The sequence below is a fragment of the Coregonus clupeaformis genome, chromosome 7, assembly GCF_020615455.1.
Source record: "Coregonus clupeaformis isolate EN_2021a chromosome 7, ASM2061545v1, whole genome shotgun sequence".
NCBI classification, from domain to species: domain Eukaryota; kingdom Metazoa; phylum Chordata; class Actinopteri; order Salmoniformes; family Salmonidae; genus Coregonus; species Coregonus clupeaformis.
In genome coordinates, this window is record NC_059198.1 from 33,029,343 (window position 1) to 33,048,458 (window position 19,116).

A 19,116-nucleotide genomic window follows, 5' to 3' on the forward strand; every position below is an offset into this window, starting at 1 on the left:
CTCAGAATTTCAAATAACTTGAGGTGTTTTATGATTAATAGTGATGTTGTGCTTTTGGACACACTGTCCTCAGGCTCCGGCTTTATGTTTATATGTTTTTATGTTGATGTGCTATTGTTTTTAATTGATTTTATTTTATTTGTATGTTTAACCTATTCTTGACTCTGTGGTTCTTGCACTTGTTTGGGGAACAGGATTTCATTATTTGTATCTACATTTCTGCCTGAGAAATGACACCCGGATATAGTTCTGTGATCTGTGAAACAGTTATGTGAATCACTGAGGCATTGTGTGTTTGTGTGTTCTTTTTCTTTAGAATTTTCAAATAAACTTCAGGTGTTTTATGATTAATAGTGATGTTGTACTTGTACTATTTTGGACACACTGTCCTCAGGCTCCAGCTTTATGTTTTATGTGGATAGTATTAAAACAAAGAAAACAATCTGAAGTTGTTGTTTTTAAGTTATATATACCATGATTTTACCGGTCCGGCCCACTTGGGAATAGATTTTCCTCCATGTGGCCCCTGAGCTAAAATGAGTTTGACACCCCTGATATAAGCCATAATTGCAAACCAAACTATTCCAATAGATCGGCAAAACTGTACAACAGAGGGATCACTATGTAGCCTATGTTAGGGCAAACACAGCCTTGCTGAAATATTTTTTCTTTTTGCATTTGTGGATATTTGAGATACTTGCGATGTTGAAGTCTTTGGAGGCACATGGAAGAATGAAGAAGTTGTCAGTTTGAGTATGGTGAATGACATCACAGACAATTTTTCTATCGTCTCTTATTTCTTAGACAAATGCATATTTGTCCTGGAGGAGGAAGCATACAGTACATCTCACATGCTATTCTTGATTTATGATTGGATGTTCTTGGCAATATGTTTCACTTGGCTTTATTAAGACAGTCGCCTCGTGGGCTTTTGATGGCACGTTTAAGCCACTGCAGCTGGTTCTCAAACTCAAAGCAATTAAGGTAATTGAGTGAGCAGTTGTGAAATGCAACATCTGCCAAGTGAGTGAGACCATGTACATTGTACGCTGTAAATGTATCACCATAGACACTCAACAAAGTGTATCAGCAGCAGTTTGGCATAATCAAGGTAACCACTGGGCACAGACATCAGTTCAACATCTAGTTTGGATTCACTTTTGGTTGAGTTGTCAACTATTGTGAATTCAATGTGAAATCAACAAAAAAATGTCACCATGTCATTGGATTTAGGTTAAAATGAAAAAAATATGAAATGCCCTTACGTTGATGACCTTTTGCAAATCCAATGAGGTTTCCATGTTGATTCAACCCCCTAGGTGACACAGGCCATTTAATGACCTTTGACCCTTGATTTACCTTGGTGACCTTTTTCAGGGCCTTTCTTCTCTCTGACCCCTTGACCCTTTGTCTTTGTTGTTCCATGAACTCGAGAACATTGGCTTTGAAATGTTCTTAGCTGAAAAGCACAATGGGATTGAATCCTGGCCTTAGTTCAGTCCACACTTAGTCAACAAATGCTTATGGCAAAGTATCACAATGGTTGAGAGGTGTGTAGGCTACACAATTGGGTAGAGCATGTGTGTTGCAACTCACCAAAGCTGTTCCCCTGAGTGAGGACTAAGTGTAAAATATTATATTTATCAACAAATGGATCTCTTAGTTTAACTTCAGATACATTACTTTCCCCTCTCTTGAGTAAAACAGGTGATAACATAATTCAATTGATCTGACAAGGAATAACCAAGTGCCTTGTGACAGTGATGTACAGTATATGATCCTGAGTTTGGTCTTCAAAACAACTTTGTCATGAATACACATTATGTTCAGTTGGTAGGATATTAACTGCTTGGTTACGCATTAAAAGTGAGATAAATCCATGCCTACTGTTATGCCACTAGTAGGCCTATCCTACCTCCTGAAATATCATGAAATATCTACAGTATGTGATAATGACCAATACAACATATGAAATGTGCCTGACAGTATAGACAACCACACTGATGACACACAGTCAGGCAGTCACAAAAAATTGTCTGTCATTAATGTTTCTGTCAGGATAAACCAGTACTTTCCCCTCTAACTAAAAGTTGAGGAAGTTTTGCAAAGAGAATTGTCAGGATGGTATTTTCCCTTATCTGAAAGTTTAGGAAGGAATAATATTTCTCTCATCTTAAAGTTGAAGGAAGTATATTTATGTCTCTCTCTCTCTCTCTCTCTCTCTCTCTCTCTCTCTCTCTCTCTCTCTCTCTCTCTCTCTCTCTCTCTCTCTCTCTCTCTCTCTCTCTCTCTCTCTCTCTCTCTCTCTCTCTCTCTCTCTCTCTCTCTCTCTCTACCTAGGGGAAATCCTGATGGTTACAAAGGCAACATGACAAGTGGCTTGGCATGGATCATCAGAGCCTGTCTGTTTGTGAGTTCTAGAATCTATGTTGCCTCATCATCTCTCACTGACACTATTCAAGCTGTCAGAGCACTGACAGTCAAACCTGTAGCTGGAGATATCAGTACACATCTGGGTTTCGCTCAAATGTTATCATATAAAACAGTGGGCCATGACTCTTTGAAACCCTGAATTGACTTGAAAAGGTTTGACCTCAACCCTGATACACATACAGCTCCTACTACTTATGTGCATGTTGTTTAGCTAAATATGAATTAAACAAAGTTTGAATTCTATGTGATGTGGTTGTAGTGTAATCACATATCATTGTTTCATTAACAACATAAATTAGGTATTCATTATTATGTAATGATTATTTAACCATGCACATTGCACTCTTTAGGTTTATAACAGATAAATAGTAGACTCGACTGATTCTCTCCTTTCCTCTCCTTCCATCCTCTACGCTCTCTCTCTCCTCTCCCTCCTCAGCAGGTGTGCCTGTGGAGAGCCTGTCTGTGTGAAGAGCCTGACTGCATGTATAACGAATTTTTGACAGAAATGGTAAATTATTTTTCTCACTTTTTGGTGCATTTTCATACCTGATATGATGTTGAACCTTTAGTAACTGGCTGCCTTTTTACCTTAAAGGTGGAAAGTCTGCCAAATAACTATTTGTTCAGAGTGAACAAAAGTGAGGTATGGGTTTCATTCCATTTCTGTACATTCTATCTGTAAAGCCTGACTCCTAACTTGAAATCTGCAAGTGTAAATTGAACTTGAATCCATTGACATACATGCAAAATGTAATGAAAAGGTCAATTTTATGCAAGCTTACCTCAAGCTATGATTGGGCCCTAAAGGATTAGCAACTTAATTTCTGTCAATTCCACATTTATTACAGGACACGTTTGAAAGAGTTGAAAAAGCCCTTAGCGGGTTCTATGGGGAGAACTGTAAGAAGGACTTCAAATGCAAAGATTACAAAGATTACAATTCTGCACTGTGTTACTTACTGGAATGTCTGGATGGGAAGGTAGGTCTATGTAACTCTCTCTGTGTGTGTGTGTCTGCATGTGTGTGTCTGTGTGTGTGTGTGTGTGTGTGTGTCTGTGTGTGTGTGTGTGTGTGTGGGTGTGTGTGTCTGTGTGTGTGTGTTCCTCAAGTACCGAGCCTCTTCTCTTCTTCCTTCTACTCTATAACAGGAACCTGAGTGTGTCTCTAATGTCACATACAGTCTAGCTGAGGTGGAGTTGGTCAGTTTGCAAGGCTTCAAGTGTCTGGTTAAAGATGCATTCAATCACAAATATAATCCATTACAAGAAGTCAGAGAACAAGATAAAGGTATGTTAAAATGCCTTTGCTTCCATGACCTCTAGTGCACAAAATAATTATATTACATAAAGTACATCTTGAATGTATGTTGTATATTGGAAACTCATCTCCCTTTCTTACTATATGTTCTGTGTTGTTTTTACAGAATGTGATGCTGTTTTTGGTAAGAATTTTTGTGTGTGCGTGCATGTGTGTGTGTGTGTGTGTGTGTGTGTGAAATATGCTTAATAAAAATAACTAGTATTAATGATTTTAACCTTTCCTTCTCTATGTGATGTAGATAGATGGCCAAAAGCAAATACACTGGTTAAGTGTGTGAATGTGTGCGTGCGTACGTATGTACGTGTGTGTGCCTTCTGTACATACGTGTGTGTGAAATATGCTTATTATCAATAACTAGTAGTTTTAACCCATTGTTATCCACCTCTCTCTTTTTCTCTCTAGTTGATGCAGTGAGATGCCAAAAAGCAACTACACTTGGTATGTGTGTGTGTGTGGTAACACTTTATTTGGATTGTCCATCTAATGATGCTCTACAGACGATCAATAACATTTAAACTAACTATCTACTAACCCTTATCCTAAACCTAAATGTAACACTTACCTGCTAGCCCTAGCCCTAACCTTAACCCTTTGTCACGATCGTCGTTAAGAGAGGAGGACCAAGGCGCAGCGTGATGAACGAACATGTTTATTTACCTTTAGTGATAAATACTGACAATGAACAAAACAACAAACGACTCGTAACGTCCTAGGTAACATAGACCAACACGGAACAAGAACCCACAAACACAAAGGGAAAAACAGACAGTTTAAATATGGCTCCCAATCAGAGACAACCAGCCACAGCTGACACTCGTTGCCTCTGATTGGGAGTCACTCAGGCCAACATAGAAATAAACAAACTAGAACTCCCAACATAGAAATACACCACATAGAAAGAACACACCCTGGCTCAACATATAGAGTCCCAGAGCCAGGGTGTTACAGTACCCCCCCCTAAAGGCGCGGACTGCGACCGCGCCTCAACTAGAGCAAAACAGGGGAGGGCTGTGTGGGCATTCCTCCTCGGCGGCGGTTCTGGCTCGGCCTTGCCCACCACCCTCCAATAAACCCCCCCATAGCGCCCCTGGTCCGGTCTGGCCCCGCTGGCTGGAGCTGAACTGGACGTAGCAGGAGCGGTTAGCTTCAGCTCCGTAGTGGAGCAGTTGACCGGTACCCTACCAGGCACTGGTGACCCAGGCACGGGTTGTGCTGGACTGACGACGCGCACCCCTGGCTTGGTGCGTGAGCCGGAACGGGCCGGACCGGGCTGACGACTCGCACCCCTGGCTTGGTGCGTGGAGTAGGAACGGGCCGAACCGGGCTGACGACTCGCACCCCTGGCTTGGTGCGTGGAGTAGGAACGGGCCGGACCGGGCTGGCGACGCACACCGTAGGCTTGGTGCGAGGAGCAGGGACAGGCCGGACCGGGCTGACGATGCGCACCCCTGGCTTGGTGCGTGGAGTAGGAACAGGCCGGACCGGGCTGGCGACGCACACCGTAGGCTTGGTGCGAGGAGCAGGGACAGGCCGGACCGGGCTGGCGACGCACACCGTAGGCTTGGTGCGTGGAGCAGGGACAGGCCGGACCGGGCTGGCGACGCACACCGTAGGCTTGGTGCGAGGAGCAGGGACAGGCCGGACCGGGCTGGCGACGCACACCGTAGGCTTGGTGCGAGGAGCAGGGACAGGCCGGACCGGGCTGGCGACGCACACCGTAGGCTTGGTGCGAGGAGCAGGGACAGGCCGGACCGGGCTGACAATGCGCACCCCTGGCTTGGTGCGTGGAGTAGGAACAGGCCGGACCGGGCTGGCGACGCACACCGTAGGCTTGGTGCGAGGAGCAGGGACAGGCCGGACCGGGCTGGCGACGCACACCGTAGGCTTGGTGCGAGGAGCAGGGACAGGCCGGACCGGGCTGGCGACGCACACCGTAGGCTTGGTGCGAGGAGCAGGGACAGGCCGGACCGGGCTGACAATGCGCACCCCCTGGCTTGGTGCGTGGAGCAGGGACAGGCCGGGCCGGGCTGTGGAGACGGATAGGAGACCTGGAGTGAAGAGCTGCCACAACCCGTCCTGGCTGAATGCCTACCTTCACACACTCTGTGTGAGGCATCAGCACAGGACGTACAGGGCTGTGTACCCGTACTGGCATAACAGCACGTGACACTGGCGCAGGATATCCGGGACCGAGGAGAGGCACTGGAGGCCACGAGCGCTGAGCCGGCACACTCCGTCCTGGCTGCATGCCCACCTTCGCACAACACGTGCGGGGTGCTCGCACAGGACGTACCGGACTATGCCGGACCACTCGTGGCACAGTACGCAGCTCCGCATACCCCGGAACCTGACCAGTCTCACGCTGCCATGCCTGAGTACGGGGAGTTGGCTCTGCTCTCCATCCAGGCTCCGCCAACCTGCCTTCTGGCCCCCCAAACCCGGTGGCCTCCTCTCCAAATCGCCCTGTGGCAGCCTCCTGCTGCCCAGCCGCCCATGCCGTGTGCCCCCCCCCAATTTTTTTGGGGGGGTTGCCTCTCGTCCGTCCGACGATGACACTGCTGATGCCGCTGCTCCTCTCTCGCCAGGGCCTTAATCCTAGCCCATGGCCCTTTGCCCCCGAGCATGTCCTCCCAGGACCACGATTTGCCCACCTGGGCCATCGCCAACCTCTCCATCTCCTTTCCCGGCGCTTCCCCCCATGTCCAGTCTGCCTGCTCCTGGACACGCTGCTTGGTCCTTGTATGGTGGGTTCTTCTGTCACGATCGTCATTAAGAGAGGAGGACCAAGGCGCAGCGTGATGAACGAACATGTTTATTTACCTTTAGTGATAAATACTGACAATGAACAAAACAACAAACGACTCGTAACGTCCTAGGTAACATAGACCAACACGGAACAAGAACCCACAAACACAAAGGGAAAAACAGACAGTTTAAATATGGCTCCCAATCAGAGACAACCAGCCACAGCTGACACTCGTTGCCTCTGATTGGGAGTCACTCAGGCCAACATAGAAATAAACAAACTAGAACTCCCAACATAGAAATACACCACATAGAAAGAACACACCCTGGCTCAACATATAGAGTCCCAGAGCCAGGGTGTTACAGTACCCCCCCCTAAAGGCGCGGACTGCGACCGCGCCTCAACTAGAGCAAAACAGGGGAGGGCTGTGTGGGCATTCCTCCTCGGCGGCGGTTCTGGCTCCGGCCTTGCCCACCACCCTCCAATAAACCCCCCATAGCGCCCCTGGTCCGGTCTGGCCCCGCTGGCTGGAGCTGAACTGGACGTAGCAGGAGCGGTTAGCTTCAGCTCCGTAGTGGAGCAGTTGACCGGTACCCTACCAGGCACTGGTGACCCAGGCACGGGTTGTGCTGGACTGACGACGCGCACCCCTGGCTTGGTGCGTGGAGCCGGAACGGGCCGGACCGGGCTGACGACTCGCACCCCTGGCTTGGTGCGTGGAGTAGGAACGGGCCGAACCGGGCTGACGACTCGCACCCCTGGCTTGGTGCGTGGAGTAGGAACGGGCCGGACCGGGCTGGCGACGCACACCGTAGGTTTGGTGCGAGGAGCAGGGACAGGCCGGACCGGGCTGACGATGCGCACCCCTGGCTTGGTGCGTGGAGTAGGAACAGGCCGGACCGGGCTGGCGACGCACACCGTAGGCTTGGTGCGAGGAGCAGGGACAGGCCGGACCGGGCTGGCGACGCACACCGTAGGCTTGGTGCGTGGAGCAGGGACAGGCCGGACCGGGCTGGCGACGCACACCGTAGGCTTGGTGCGAGGAGCAGGGACAGGCCGGACCGGGCTGGCGACGCACACCGTAGGCTTGGTGCGAGGAGCAGGGACAGGCCGGACCGGGCTGGCGACGCACACCGTAGGCTTGGTGCGAGGAGCAGGGACAGGCCGGACCGGGCTGACAATGCGCACCCCTGGCTTGGTGCGTGGAGTAGGAACAGGCCGGACCGGGCTGGCGACGCACACCGTAGGCTTGGTGCGAGGAGCAGGGACAGGCCGGACCGGGCTGGCGACGCACACCGTAGGCTTGGTGCGAGGAGCAGGGACAGGCCGGACCGGGCTGGCGACGCACACCGTAGGCTTGGTGCGAGGAGCAGGGACAGGCCGGACCGGGCTGACAATGCGCACCCCTGGCTTGGTGCGTGGAGCAGGGACAGGCCGGGCCGGGCTGTGGAGACGGATAGGAGACCTGGAGTGAAGAGCTGCCACAACCCGTCCTGGCTGAATGCCTACCTTCACACACTCTGTGTGAGGCATCAGCACAGGACGTACAGGGCTGTGTACCCGTACTGGCATAACAGCACGTGACACTGGCGCAGGATATCCGGGACCGAGGAGAGGCACTGGAGGCCACGAGCGCTGAGCCGGCACACTCCGTCCTGGCTGCATGCCCACCTTCGCACAACACGTGCGGGGTGCTCGCACAGGACGTACCGGACTATGCCGGACCACTCGTGGCACAGTACGCAGCTCCGCATACCCCGGAACCTGACCAGTCTCACGCTGCCATGCCTGAGTACGGGGAGTTGGCTCTGCTCTCCATCCAGGCTCCGCCATCCTGCCTTCTGGCCCCCCAAACCCGGTGGCCTCCTCTCCAAATCGCCCTGTGGCAGCCTCCTGCTGCCCAGCCGCCCATGCCGTGTGCCCCCCCCCAATTTTTTTGGGGGGGTTGCCTCTCGTCCGTCCGACGATGACACTGCTGACGCCGCTGCTCCTCTCTCGCCAGGGCCTTAATCCTAGCCCATGGCCCTTTGCCCCCGAGCATGTCCTCCCAGGACCACGATTTGCCCACCTGGGCCATCGCCAACCTCTCCATCTCCTTTCCCGGCGCTTCCCCCCATGTCCAGTCTGCCTGCTCCTGGACACGCTGCTTGGTCCTTGTATGGTGGGTTCTTCTGTCACGATCGTCATTAAGAGAGGAGGACCAAGGCGCAGCGTGATGAACGAACATGTTTATTTACCTTTAGTGATAAATACTGACAATGAACAAAACAACAAACGACTCGTAACGTCCTAGGTAACATAGACCAACACGGAACAAGAACCCACAAACACAAAGGGAAAAACAGACAGTTTAAATATGGCTCCCAATCAGAGACAACCAGCTACAGCTGACACTCGTTGCCTCTGATTGGGAGTCACTCAGGCCAACATAGAAATAAACAAACTAGAACTCCCAACATAGAAATACACCACATAGAAAGAACACACCCTGGCTCAACATATAGAGTCCCAGAGCCAGGGTGTTACACCCTTATTCTAAATCTTACCCTAACCTTAGCAAGCTGTTGCTTGGTAGTGACTACCCATTATTCCTTATCACTTATTAACCATCATTTATTCACATATACATACACAAAATATTTGTTTTATTTGATGTCTTTATTATTTCATTCCAAGTCATCTCATCTCTATAGAGCTGCTGCATATGCTGTCTGATAAAATCACAATTGTAATAGGTCTTGAAAGTAAATAAGGCATACTTTTATGATTGCTGAATACCAGATAATGCATTTTCAGGTAGAGATACCTCGCAAAGCAACTGCTTTCTATCCCTCTCACACGTTCTCTTCTCTCCATCTCAGTTTGTAATTAATTACCACGTTTTCTACGTTAAACTATGTAGAATATTGGCTTGTTGGAAAGTACAACTCCTTACTACATTGCACAGTTCGTGCTTGATCTGATTGATCTCTACAGAAACTGAGCATCGAGCTCACAGAAGAAGAAAAAAACCGAACGAAATGGATTTCAAATAATTGAACCGACATCGGTCAACGACTTTTGCATTTCAAAAGTGAAACGTTGTTTCCGAGTGTAACGTAGATTCTGGGAGTCGAGAAGCAGGTTGTAAGTTTAATATAACAAAAAAAACATGGAACGATACAACATAGGAGTAGCGTCTTGACTTGAAACAGAAACAATACTGCCTGGGGAAATAACCTAAGGGAGTGCCAAATAAAGGGGAAGTAATGAGTGAGGTAATGGAGTCCAGGTATGCCTCATGACGAAGCGCAGGTGTGCGTAATGATTGATGTCAGATGCGAATTCGAACGCTGGAGGGGAGGAGCGGGAGTCGATGTGACACCGAGGTCGGACAGGCAGACAGTAGGGTGTCCAATCAAAAATGCATCTTTTGACCAATGGGTAAAATAATATGTTAATTGTGTAGATACTCCTCTAAGAAAACCAATGGTCCAAACATGTCTATGTCATAATCCGTTCAAAAGTTATTGGAGTTTTTACCCTTGTAGGATGGCCAAAATAATTCAATGGAGTGGTAAAAAAGTGGTAAAAAATTGGGAAAATAGCATTGCGTCAGCTAGGCTGGATGCTGTTAGAGAATTAAGGCAAACTGACATGCTCACTGTTGAACTCATCACCTTTCTTCTCAAATCCGGAGGACATAAAACAATATCGAGGTAAGGTATACACTACTCAAGGGTTTTTCTTTATTTTTACAATTTTTTACATTGGAGAATAATAGTGAAGACATCAAAACTATGAAATAACACATATGGAATCATGTAGTAACCAAAAAAGTGTTACTACACTACAACTGAGGCAAACAATGTTGTTTTTCCCCACATTATTTGGCAGCATTATCTGTCCAGGCTGCCCTTTCCATGACGACCAGGGGCTACACATTATCAAAGAACTGTATTGTTAGCCATAATGACATCCTCATACTGTCACCTCTATCTATCTTTAGTTACAGTATGCTTTTGGCTGGGCTGAGAATTCTTCACTGCTTTCGTGGCCAGAAAGCACACCACTATGTGTGTGTACGGAAGCAATGGGTGTGGACATTGGTGTGTGTCTGATCTCAGTCTCAAAGGGATCAATGATTAGTGAATAATTATGTTAACGACACTGAACAAAAATATAAATGCAACATGTAAAGTGTTGGTTTCATGAGCTGAAATAAAATGTGCAGTTTTGTCACAACACAATTAGCATGCTGACTGCAGGAATGTCCACCAGAGCTGTTGCCAGATAAATTAATGTTCATTTCTCTACCATAAGCCGCTTCCAATGTCATTTTAGAGAATTTGGCAGTACGTCCGACCGGCCTCACAACCGCAGACCACGTGTATGGCGTTGTGTGGGGTTATGGTATGGGCAGGCATAAGTTACGGACAACGAACACAATTGCATTTTATCGATTGCATTTAGAATGCACAAAAATACCATGACGACCAGTCATGTGAAATCTATAGATTAGGGCCTAATGAACTTATTTCAGTTGACTGATTTCCTCATATGAACTGTAACTCATTAAAATCAATAAAATTGTTGCAAGTTGTGTTTTATATTTTTGTTCAGTATACATACCTTTTTCTTTACATCTTTTTAGATACAAAAACTACAACAATATGTACAACCAAGTTACCCACCATAAATTACAGTAAGCATCTCTCTATATTTTGTCATACAATGATATAACTTATTTATTCAAAATCTGGATTCAAAATCTTGATAAAATTATATTTTAGGTGAAAGTCAATATTTTTTCTGACATTTATTTTAGAAACATCATCGATCCCACCTAAAACGTCATCATCAACAGCAAAAACAACAACACCACCACCACCACCATCATCATTATCGTCAACAATATCAAACAGCGGCAACATGGGTAACACACTTTGATGTTTCCTTAATCCTTTAATGATTATTAGCGCTCAGTTAGTGTGAAGAATGTCTGACATTGTGCCAGCCAAGTTAAAACCTCCTCTTACCTCTTCTCAGATGTTGAATCCAAATTAATAACATGATATTATCTCTTTCCTTTTTCTCTAGAGTCACAAGAGCAGCGACTACAAAGTAAGGACACCTGCTCGTCGAACATCCCCCCTTTGCTGCTATGGAACATTCCTGCGGGGACTTGCTTCCATTCGGCCACATACAGAGGGGAGAACAAGTATTTGATACACTGCCGATTTTGCAGGTTTTCCTACTTACAAAGCATGTAGAGGTCTGTAATTTTTATCATAGGTACACTTCAACTGTGAGAGACGGAATCTAAAACAAAAATCCAGAAAATCACATTGTATGATTTTTAAGTAATTAATTTGCATTTTATTGCATGACATAAGTATTTGATACATCAGAAAAGCAGACCTTAATATTTGGTACAGAAACCTTTGTTTGCAATTACAGAGATCACACGTTTCCTGTAGGTCTTGACCAGGTTTGCACACACTGCAGCAGGGATTTTGGCCCACTCCTCCATACAGACCTTCTCCAGATCCTACAGGTTTTGGGGCTGTCGCTGGGCAATACAGACTTTCAGCTCCCTCCAAAGATTTTCTATTGGGTTCAGGTCTGGAGACTGGCTAGGACACTCCAGGACCTTGAGATGCTTCTTACGGAGCCACTCCTTAGTTGCCCTGGCTGTGTGTTTCGGGTCGTTGTCATGCTGGAAGACCCAGCCACGACCCATCTTCAATGCTCTTAGGGAAGGAGGTTGTTGGCCAAGATCTCACGATACATGGCCCCATCCATCCTCCCCTCAATACGGTGCAGTCGTCCTGTCCCCTTTGCAGAAAAGCATCCCCAAAGAATGATGTTTCCACCTCCATGCTTCACGTTTGGGATGGTGTTCTTGGGGTTGTACTCATCCTTCTTCTTCCTCCAAACACGGCGAGTGGAGTTTAGACCAAAAAGCTCTTTTTTTGTCTCATCAGACCACATGGCCTTCTCCCATTCCTCCTCTGGATCATCTAGATGGTCATTGGCAAACTTCAGACGGGCCTGGACATGCGCTGGCTTGAGCAGGGGGACCTTGCGTGCAATGACCTGAAGAGAGCTGGGACCACAGTCTCAAAGAAAACCATTAATAACACACTACGCCGTCATGGATTAAATTCCTGCAGCGCACGCAAGGTCCCCCTGCTCAAGCCAGCGCATGTCCAGGCCCGTCTGAAGTTTGCCAATGACCATTTGGATGATCCAGAGGAGGAATGGGAGAAGGCCATGTTGTCTGATGAGACAAAAATAGAGCTTTTTGGTCTAAACTCCACTCGCCGTGTTTGGAGGAAGAAGAAGGATGAGTACAACCCCAAGAACACCATCCCAACCGTGAAGTTCTGGGCTGTTCCCTCACCTTCCTCATGATCATTGATGCCCCACAAGGTAAGATCTTGCATGGAGCCCCAGACCGAGGTTGATTGACGGTCATCTTGAACTTCTTCCATTTTCTAATAATTGCGCCAACAGTTGTTGCCTTCTCACCAAGCTGCTTGCCTATTGTCCTGTAGCCCATCCCAGCCTTGTGCAGGTCTACAATTTTATCCCTGATGTCCTTACACAGCTCTCTGGTCTTGGCCATTGTGGAGAGGTTGGAGTCTGTTTGATTGAGTGTGTGGACAGGTGTCTTTTATACAGGTAATGAGTTCAAACAAGTGCAGTTAATACAGGTAATGAATGGAGAACAGGAGGGCTTCTTAAAGAAAAACTAACAGGTCTGTGAGAGCCGGAATTCTTACTGGTTGGTAGGTGATCAAATACTTATGTCATGCAATAAAATGCAAATTAATTACTTAAAAATCATAATGTGATTTTCTGGATTTTTGTTTTAGATTTCGTCTCTCACAGTTGAAGTGTACCTATGATAAAAATTACAGACCTCTACATGCTTTGTAAGTAGGAAAACCTGCAAAATCGGCAGTGTATCAAATACTTGTTCTCCCCACTGTACTTTTGTATATAAACTCAGCAAAAAAAGAAACGTCCTCTCACTGTCAACTGCGTTTATTTTCAGCAAACTTAACATGTGTAAATATTTGTATGAACATAACAAGATTCAACAACTGAGACATAAACTGAACAAGTTCCACAGACGTGACTATTAGAAATGGAAAAATGTGTCCCTGAACAAAGGGGGGGTCAAAATACCAGTCAGTATCTGGTGTGGCCACCAGCTGCATTAAATACTGCAGTGCATCTCCTCCTCATGGACTGCACCAGATTTGCCAGTTCTTGCTGTGAGATGTTACCCCACTCTTCCACCAAGGCACCTGCAAGTTCCCTGACATTTCTGGGGGGAATGCCCCTAGCCCTCACCCTCCGATCCAACAGGTCCCAGACGTGCTCAATGGGATTGAGATCCGGGTTCTTCGCTGGCCATGGCAGAACACTGACATTCCTGTCTTGCAGGAAATCACGCACAGAACGAGCAGTATGGCTGGTGGCATTGTCATGCTGGAGGGTCATGTCAGGATGAGCCTGCAGGAAGGGTACCACTTGAGGGAGGAGGATGTCTTCCCTGTACGCACAGCGTTGAGATTGCCTGCAATGACAACAAGCTCAGTCCGATGATGCTGTGACACACCGCCCCAGACCATGACGGGGACCCTCCACCTCCAAATCGATCCCGCTCCAGAGTACAGGCCTCGGTGTAACGCTCATTCCTTCGACGATAAAAGCGAATCCGACCATCACCCCTGGTGAGACAAAACCGTGACTCGTCAGTGAAGAGCACTTATGCCAGTCCTGTCTGGTCCAGCGACGGTGGGTTTGTGCCCATAGGCGACGTTGTTGCCGGTGATGTCTGGTGAGGACCTGCCTTACAATAGGCCTACAAGCCCTCAGTCCAGCCTCTCTCAGCCTATTGCGGACAGTCTGAGCACTGATGGAGGGATTGTGCGTTCCTGGTGTAACTAGGGCAGTTGTTGTTGCCATCCTGTACCTGTCCCGCAGGTGTGATGTTCAGATGTACCGATCCTGTGCAGGTGTTGTTACACGTTGTCTGCCACTGCAAGGACGATCAGCTGTCCGTCCTGTCTCCCTGTAGCGCTGTCTTAGGTGTCTCACAGTACGGACATTGCAATTTATTGCCCTGGCCACATCTGCAGTCCTCATGCCTCCTTGCAGCATGCCTAAGGCACGTTCACGCAGATGAGCAGGGACCCTGGGCATCTTTCTTTTGGTGTTTTTCAGAGTCAGTAGAAAGACCTCTTTAGTGTCCTAGGTTTTCATAACTGTGACCTTAATTGCCTACCGTCTGTAAGCTGTTAGTGTCTTAACGACCGTTCCACAGGTTAATGTTCATTAATTGTTTATGGTTCATTGAACAAGCATGGGAAACAGTATTTAAACCCTTTACAATGAAGATCTGTGAAGTTATTTGGATTTTTACTAATTATCTTTGAAAGACAGGGTCCTGAAAAAGGGATGTTTTTTTTTGCTGAGTTTATATACAGTGGGGAAAAAAAGTATTTAGTCAGCCACCAATTGTGCAAGTTCTCCCACTTAAAAAGATGAGAGGCCTGTAATCTTCATTATAGGTACACGTCAACTATGACAGACAAATTGAGAAAACAAAATCCAGAAAATCACATTGTAGGATTTTTTATGAATTTATTTGCAAATTATGGTGGAAAATAAGTATTTGGTCACCTACAAACAAGCAAGATTTCTGGCTCTCACAGACCTGTAACTTCTTCTTTAAGAGGCTCCTCTGTCCTCCACTCGTTACCTGTATTAATGGCACCTGTTTGAACTTGTTATCAGTATAAAAGACACCTGTCCACAACCTCAAACAGTCACACTCCAAACTCCACTATGGCCAAGACCAAAGAGCTGTCAAAGGACACCAGAAACAAAATTGTAGACCTGCACCAGGCTGGGAAGACTGAATCTGCAATAGGTAAGCAGCTTGGTTTGAAGAAATCAACTGTGGGAGCAATTATTAGGAAATGGAAGACATACAAGACCACTGATAATCTCCCTCGATCTGGGGCTCCACGCAAGATCTCACCCCGTGGGGTCAAAATGATCACAAGAACGGTGAGCAAAAATCCCAGAACCACACGGGGGGACCTAGTGAATGACCTGCAGAGAGCTGGGACCAATGTAACAAAGCCTACCATCCGTAACACACTACGCTGCCAGGGACTCAAATCCTGCAGTGCCAGACGTGTCCCCCTGCTTAAGCCAGGCCCGTCTGAAGTTTGCTAGAGTGCATTTGGATGATCCAGAAGAGGATTGGGAGAATGTCATATGGTCAGATGAAACCAAAATATAACTTTTTGGTAAAAACTCAACTCGTCGTGTTTGGAGGACAAAGAATGCTGAGTTGCATCCAAAGAACACCATACCTACTGTGAAGCATGGGGGTGGAAACATCATGCTTTGGGGCTGTTTTTCTGCAAAGGGACCAGGACGACTGATCCGTGTAAAGGAAAGAATGAATGGGGCCATGTATCGTGAGATTTTTAGTGAAAACCTCCTTCCATCAGCAAGGGCATTGAAGATGAAACGTGGCTGGGTCTTTCAGCATGACAATGATCCCAAACACACCGCCCAGGCAACGAAGGAGTGGCTTTGTAAGAAGCATTTCAAGGTCCTGGAGTGGCCTAGCCAGTTTCCAGATCTCAACCCCATAGAAAATCTTTGGAGGGAGTTGAAAGTCCGTGTTGCCCAGCGACAGCCCCAAAACATCACTGCTCTAGAGGAGATCTGCATGGAGGAATGGGCCAAAATACCAGCAACAGTGTGTGAAAACCTTGTGAAGACTTACAGAAAACGTTTGACCTGTGTCATTGCCAACAAAGGGTATATAACAAAGTGTTGAGAAACTTTTGTTATTGACCAAATACTTATTTTCCACCATAATTTGTAGGATTGTTAATGAATTTATTTGCAATGTGATTTTCTGGATATTTTTTTCTCATTTTGTCTGTCATAGTTGACGTGTACCTATGATGAAAATTACAGGCCTCTCATCTTTTTAAGTGGGAGAACTTGCAAAATTGGTGGCTGACTAAATACTTTTTTTTCCCCACTGTACACTGTAGATAGATAAAATAGATAGAGTATTCAGACCCCTTGACTTTGTACACATTTTGTTACGTTACAGCCTTATTCTAAAATGGAAGAAATTGTTTTTTCCCCTCATTAATCTATACACAACACCCCATAATGACAAAGCAAAAACAGGTTTTTAAGAAGTTTTGCAAAAAAAAAAAACGGAAATATCACATTTACATACAGTGGGGAAAAAAAGTATTTAGTCAGCAACCAATTGTGCATGTTCTCCCACTTAAAAAGATGAGAGAGGCCTGTAATTTTCATCATAGGTACATGTCAACTATGACAAACAAAATGAGTAAATTGTTTTTTGAAAAAAAATTATGAATTTATTTGCAAATTATGGTGGAAAATAAGTATTTGGTCAATAACAAAAGTTTCTCAATACTTTGTTATATACCCTTTGTAGGCAATGACACAGGTCAAACGTTTTCTGTAAGTCTTCACAAGGTTTTCACAAACTGTTGCTGATATTTTGGCCCATTCCGCCATGCAGATCTCCTCTAGAGCAGTGATGTTTTGGGGCTGTCGCTGGGCAACACGGACTTTCAACTCCCTCCAAAGATTTTCTATGGGGTTGAGATCTGGAAACTGGCTAGGCCACTCCAGGACCTTGAAATGCTTCTTACAAAGCCACTCCTTCGTTGCCTGGGCGGTGTGTTTGGGATCATTGTCATGCTGAAAGACCCAGCCACGTTTCATCTTCAATGCCCTTGCTGATGGAAGGAGGTTTTCACTAAAAATCTCACGATACATGGCCCCATTCATTCTTTCCTTTACACGGATCAGTCGTCCTGGTCCCTTTGCAGAAAAACAGCCCCAAAGCATGATGTTTCCACCCCCATGCTTCACAGTAGGTATGGTGTTCTTTGGATGCAACTCAGCATTCTTTGTCCTCCAAACACGACGAGTTGAGTTTTTACCAAAAAGTTATATTTTGGTTTCATCTGACCATATGACATTCTCCCAATCCTCTTCTGGATCATCCAAATGCACTCTAGCAAACTTCAGACGGGCCTGGCTTAAGCAGGGGGACACGTCTGGCACTGCAGGATTTGAGTCCCTGGCAGCGTAGTGTGTTACGGATGGTAGGCTTTGTTACTTTGGTCCCAGCTCTCTGCAGGTCATTCACTAGGTCCCCCCGTGTGGTTGTTGGATTTTTGCTCACTGTTCTTGTGATCATTTTGACCCCATGGGGTGAGATCTTGCGTGGAGCCCCAGATCGAGGGAGATTATCAGTGGTCTTGTATGTCTTCCATTTCCTAATAATTGCTCCCACAGTTGATTTCTTCAAACCAAGCTGCTTACCTATTGCAGATTCAGTCTTCCCAGCCTGGTGTAGGTCTACAATTTTGTTTCTGGTGTCCTTTGACAGCTCTTTGGTCTTGGCCATAGTGGAGTTTGGAGTGTGACTGTTTGAGGTTGTGGACAGGTGTCTTTTATACTGATAACAAGTTCAAACAGGTGCCATTAATACAGGTAACGAGTGGAGGACAGAGGAGCCTCTTAAAGAAGAAGTTACAGGTCTGTGAGAGCCAGAAATCTTGCTTGTTTGTAGGTGACCAAATACTTATTTTCCACCATAATTTGCAAATAAATTCATAAAAAATCCTACAATGTGATTTTCTGGATTTTTTTTCCTCAATTTGTCTGTCATAGTTGACGTGTACCTATGATGAAAATTACAGGCCTCTCTCATCTTTTTAAGTGGGAGAACTTGCACAATTGGTGGCTGACTAAATACTTTTTTCCCCCACTGTAAGTATTCAGACCCTTTGCTCAGTACTTTGTTGAAGCACCTTTGGCAGCGATTACAGCCTTGTGTCTTCTTGGGTATGCCACTACAAGCTTGGCACACCTGTATTTGGGGCGTTTCTCCTATTCTTCTCAGCAGATCCTCTCAAACTCTGTCAGATTGGATGGGGAGCGTCGCTGCACAGCTATTTTCAGGTCTCCAGAGATGTTCGATCAGGTTCAAGTCCGGGCTCTGGCTGGGCCACTCAAGGACATTGAGACTTGTCCCGAAGCCACTCATGCGTTGTCTTGGCTGTGTGCTTAGGGTCGTTGTCTTGTTGGAAGGTGAACCTTCGCCCCAGTCTGAGGTCCTGAGCGCTCTGGAGCAGGTTTTCATCAAGGATCTTACTGTACTTTGCTCCATTCGTCTTTCCCTCGATCCTGACTAGTCTCCCATTCAGGCCAAAGAGTTCAATCTTGGTTTCATCAGACCAGAGAATCTTGTTTCTCATGGTCGGAATCGGTGCCTTTTGGCAAGCTCTAAGCGGGCTGTCGTGTATTTTACTGAGGAGTGGCTTCCGTCTGGCCACTCTACCATGAAGGCCTAGTTGGTGGAGTGCTGCAGAAATGGTTGTCCTTTTCTCCCCCGATTGCTAATTTTGTCTGGGCGGCCAGATCTAGTAAGAGTCTTGGTGGTTCCAAACTTGTTCCATTTAAGAATGATGGAGGACACTGTGTTCTTGGGTACCTTCAATGCTGCAGAAATGTTTTGGTACCCTTCCCCAGT

At 46.5% G+C, this 19,116-nt stretch overlaps 1 protein-coding gene across 1 annotated transcript in view; it reads left to right on the forward strand.

Annotated features, from left to right (window-relative positions):
• Nucleotides 1-3,177: 3,177 nt before the first annotated feature.
• Nucleotides 3,178-19,116, forward strand: part of LOC121570255 — a 17,489-nt gene continuing 1,550 nt past the window's right edge. Inside the window, exons 1-8 of the mRNA XM_041881730.1 lie at nt 3,178-3,186; nt 3,285-3,416; nt 3,586-3,724; nt 3,861-3,878; nt 4,160-4,195; nt 11,137-11,187; nt 11,311-11,418; nt 11,583-11,606. Coding sequence (XP_041737664.1) covers nt 3,178-3,186; nt 3,285-3,416; nt 3,586-3,724; nt 3,861-3,878; nt 4,160-4,195; nt 11,137-11,187; nt 11,311-11,418; nt 11,583-11,606 — 517 coding nt within the window. The remainder of the gene's footprint in view (nt 3,187-3,284; nt 3,417-3,585; nt 3,725-3,860; nt 3,879-4,159; nt 4,196-11,136; nt 11,188-11,310; nt 11,419-11,582; nt 11,607-19,116) is intronic.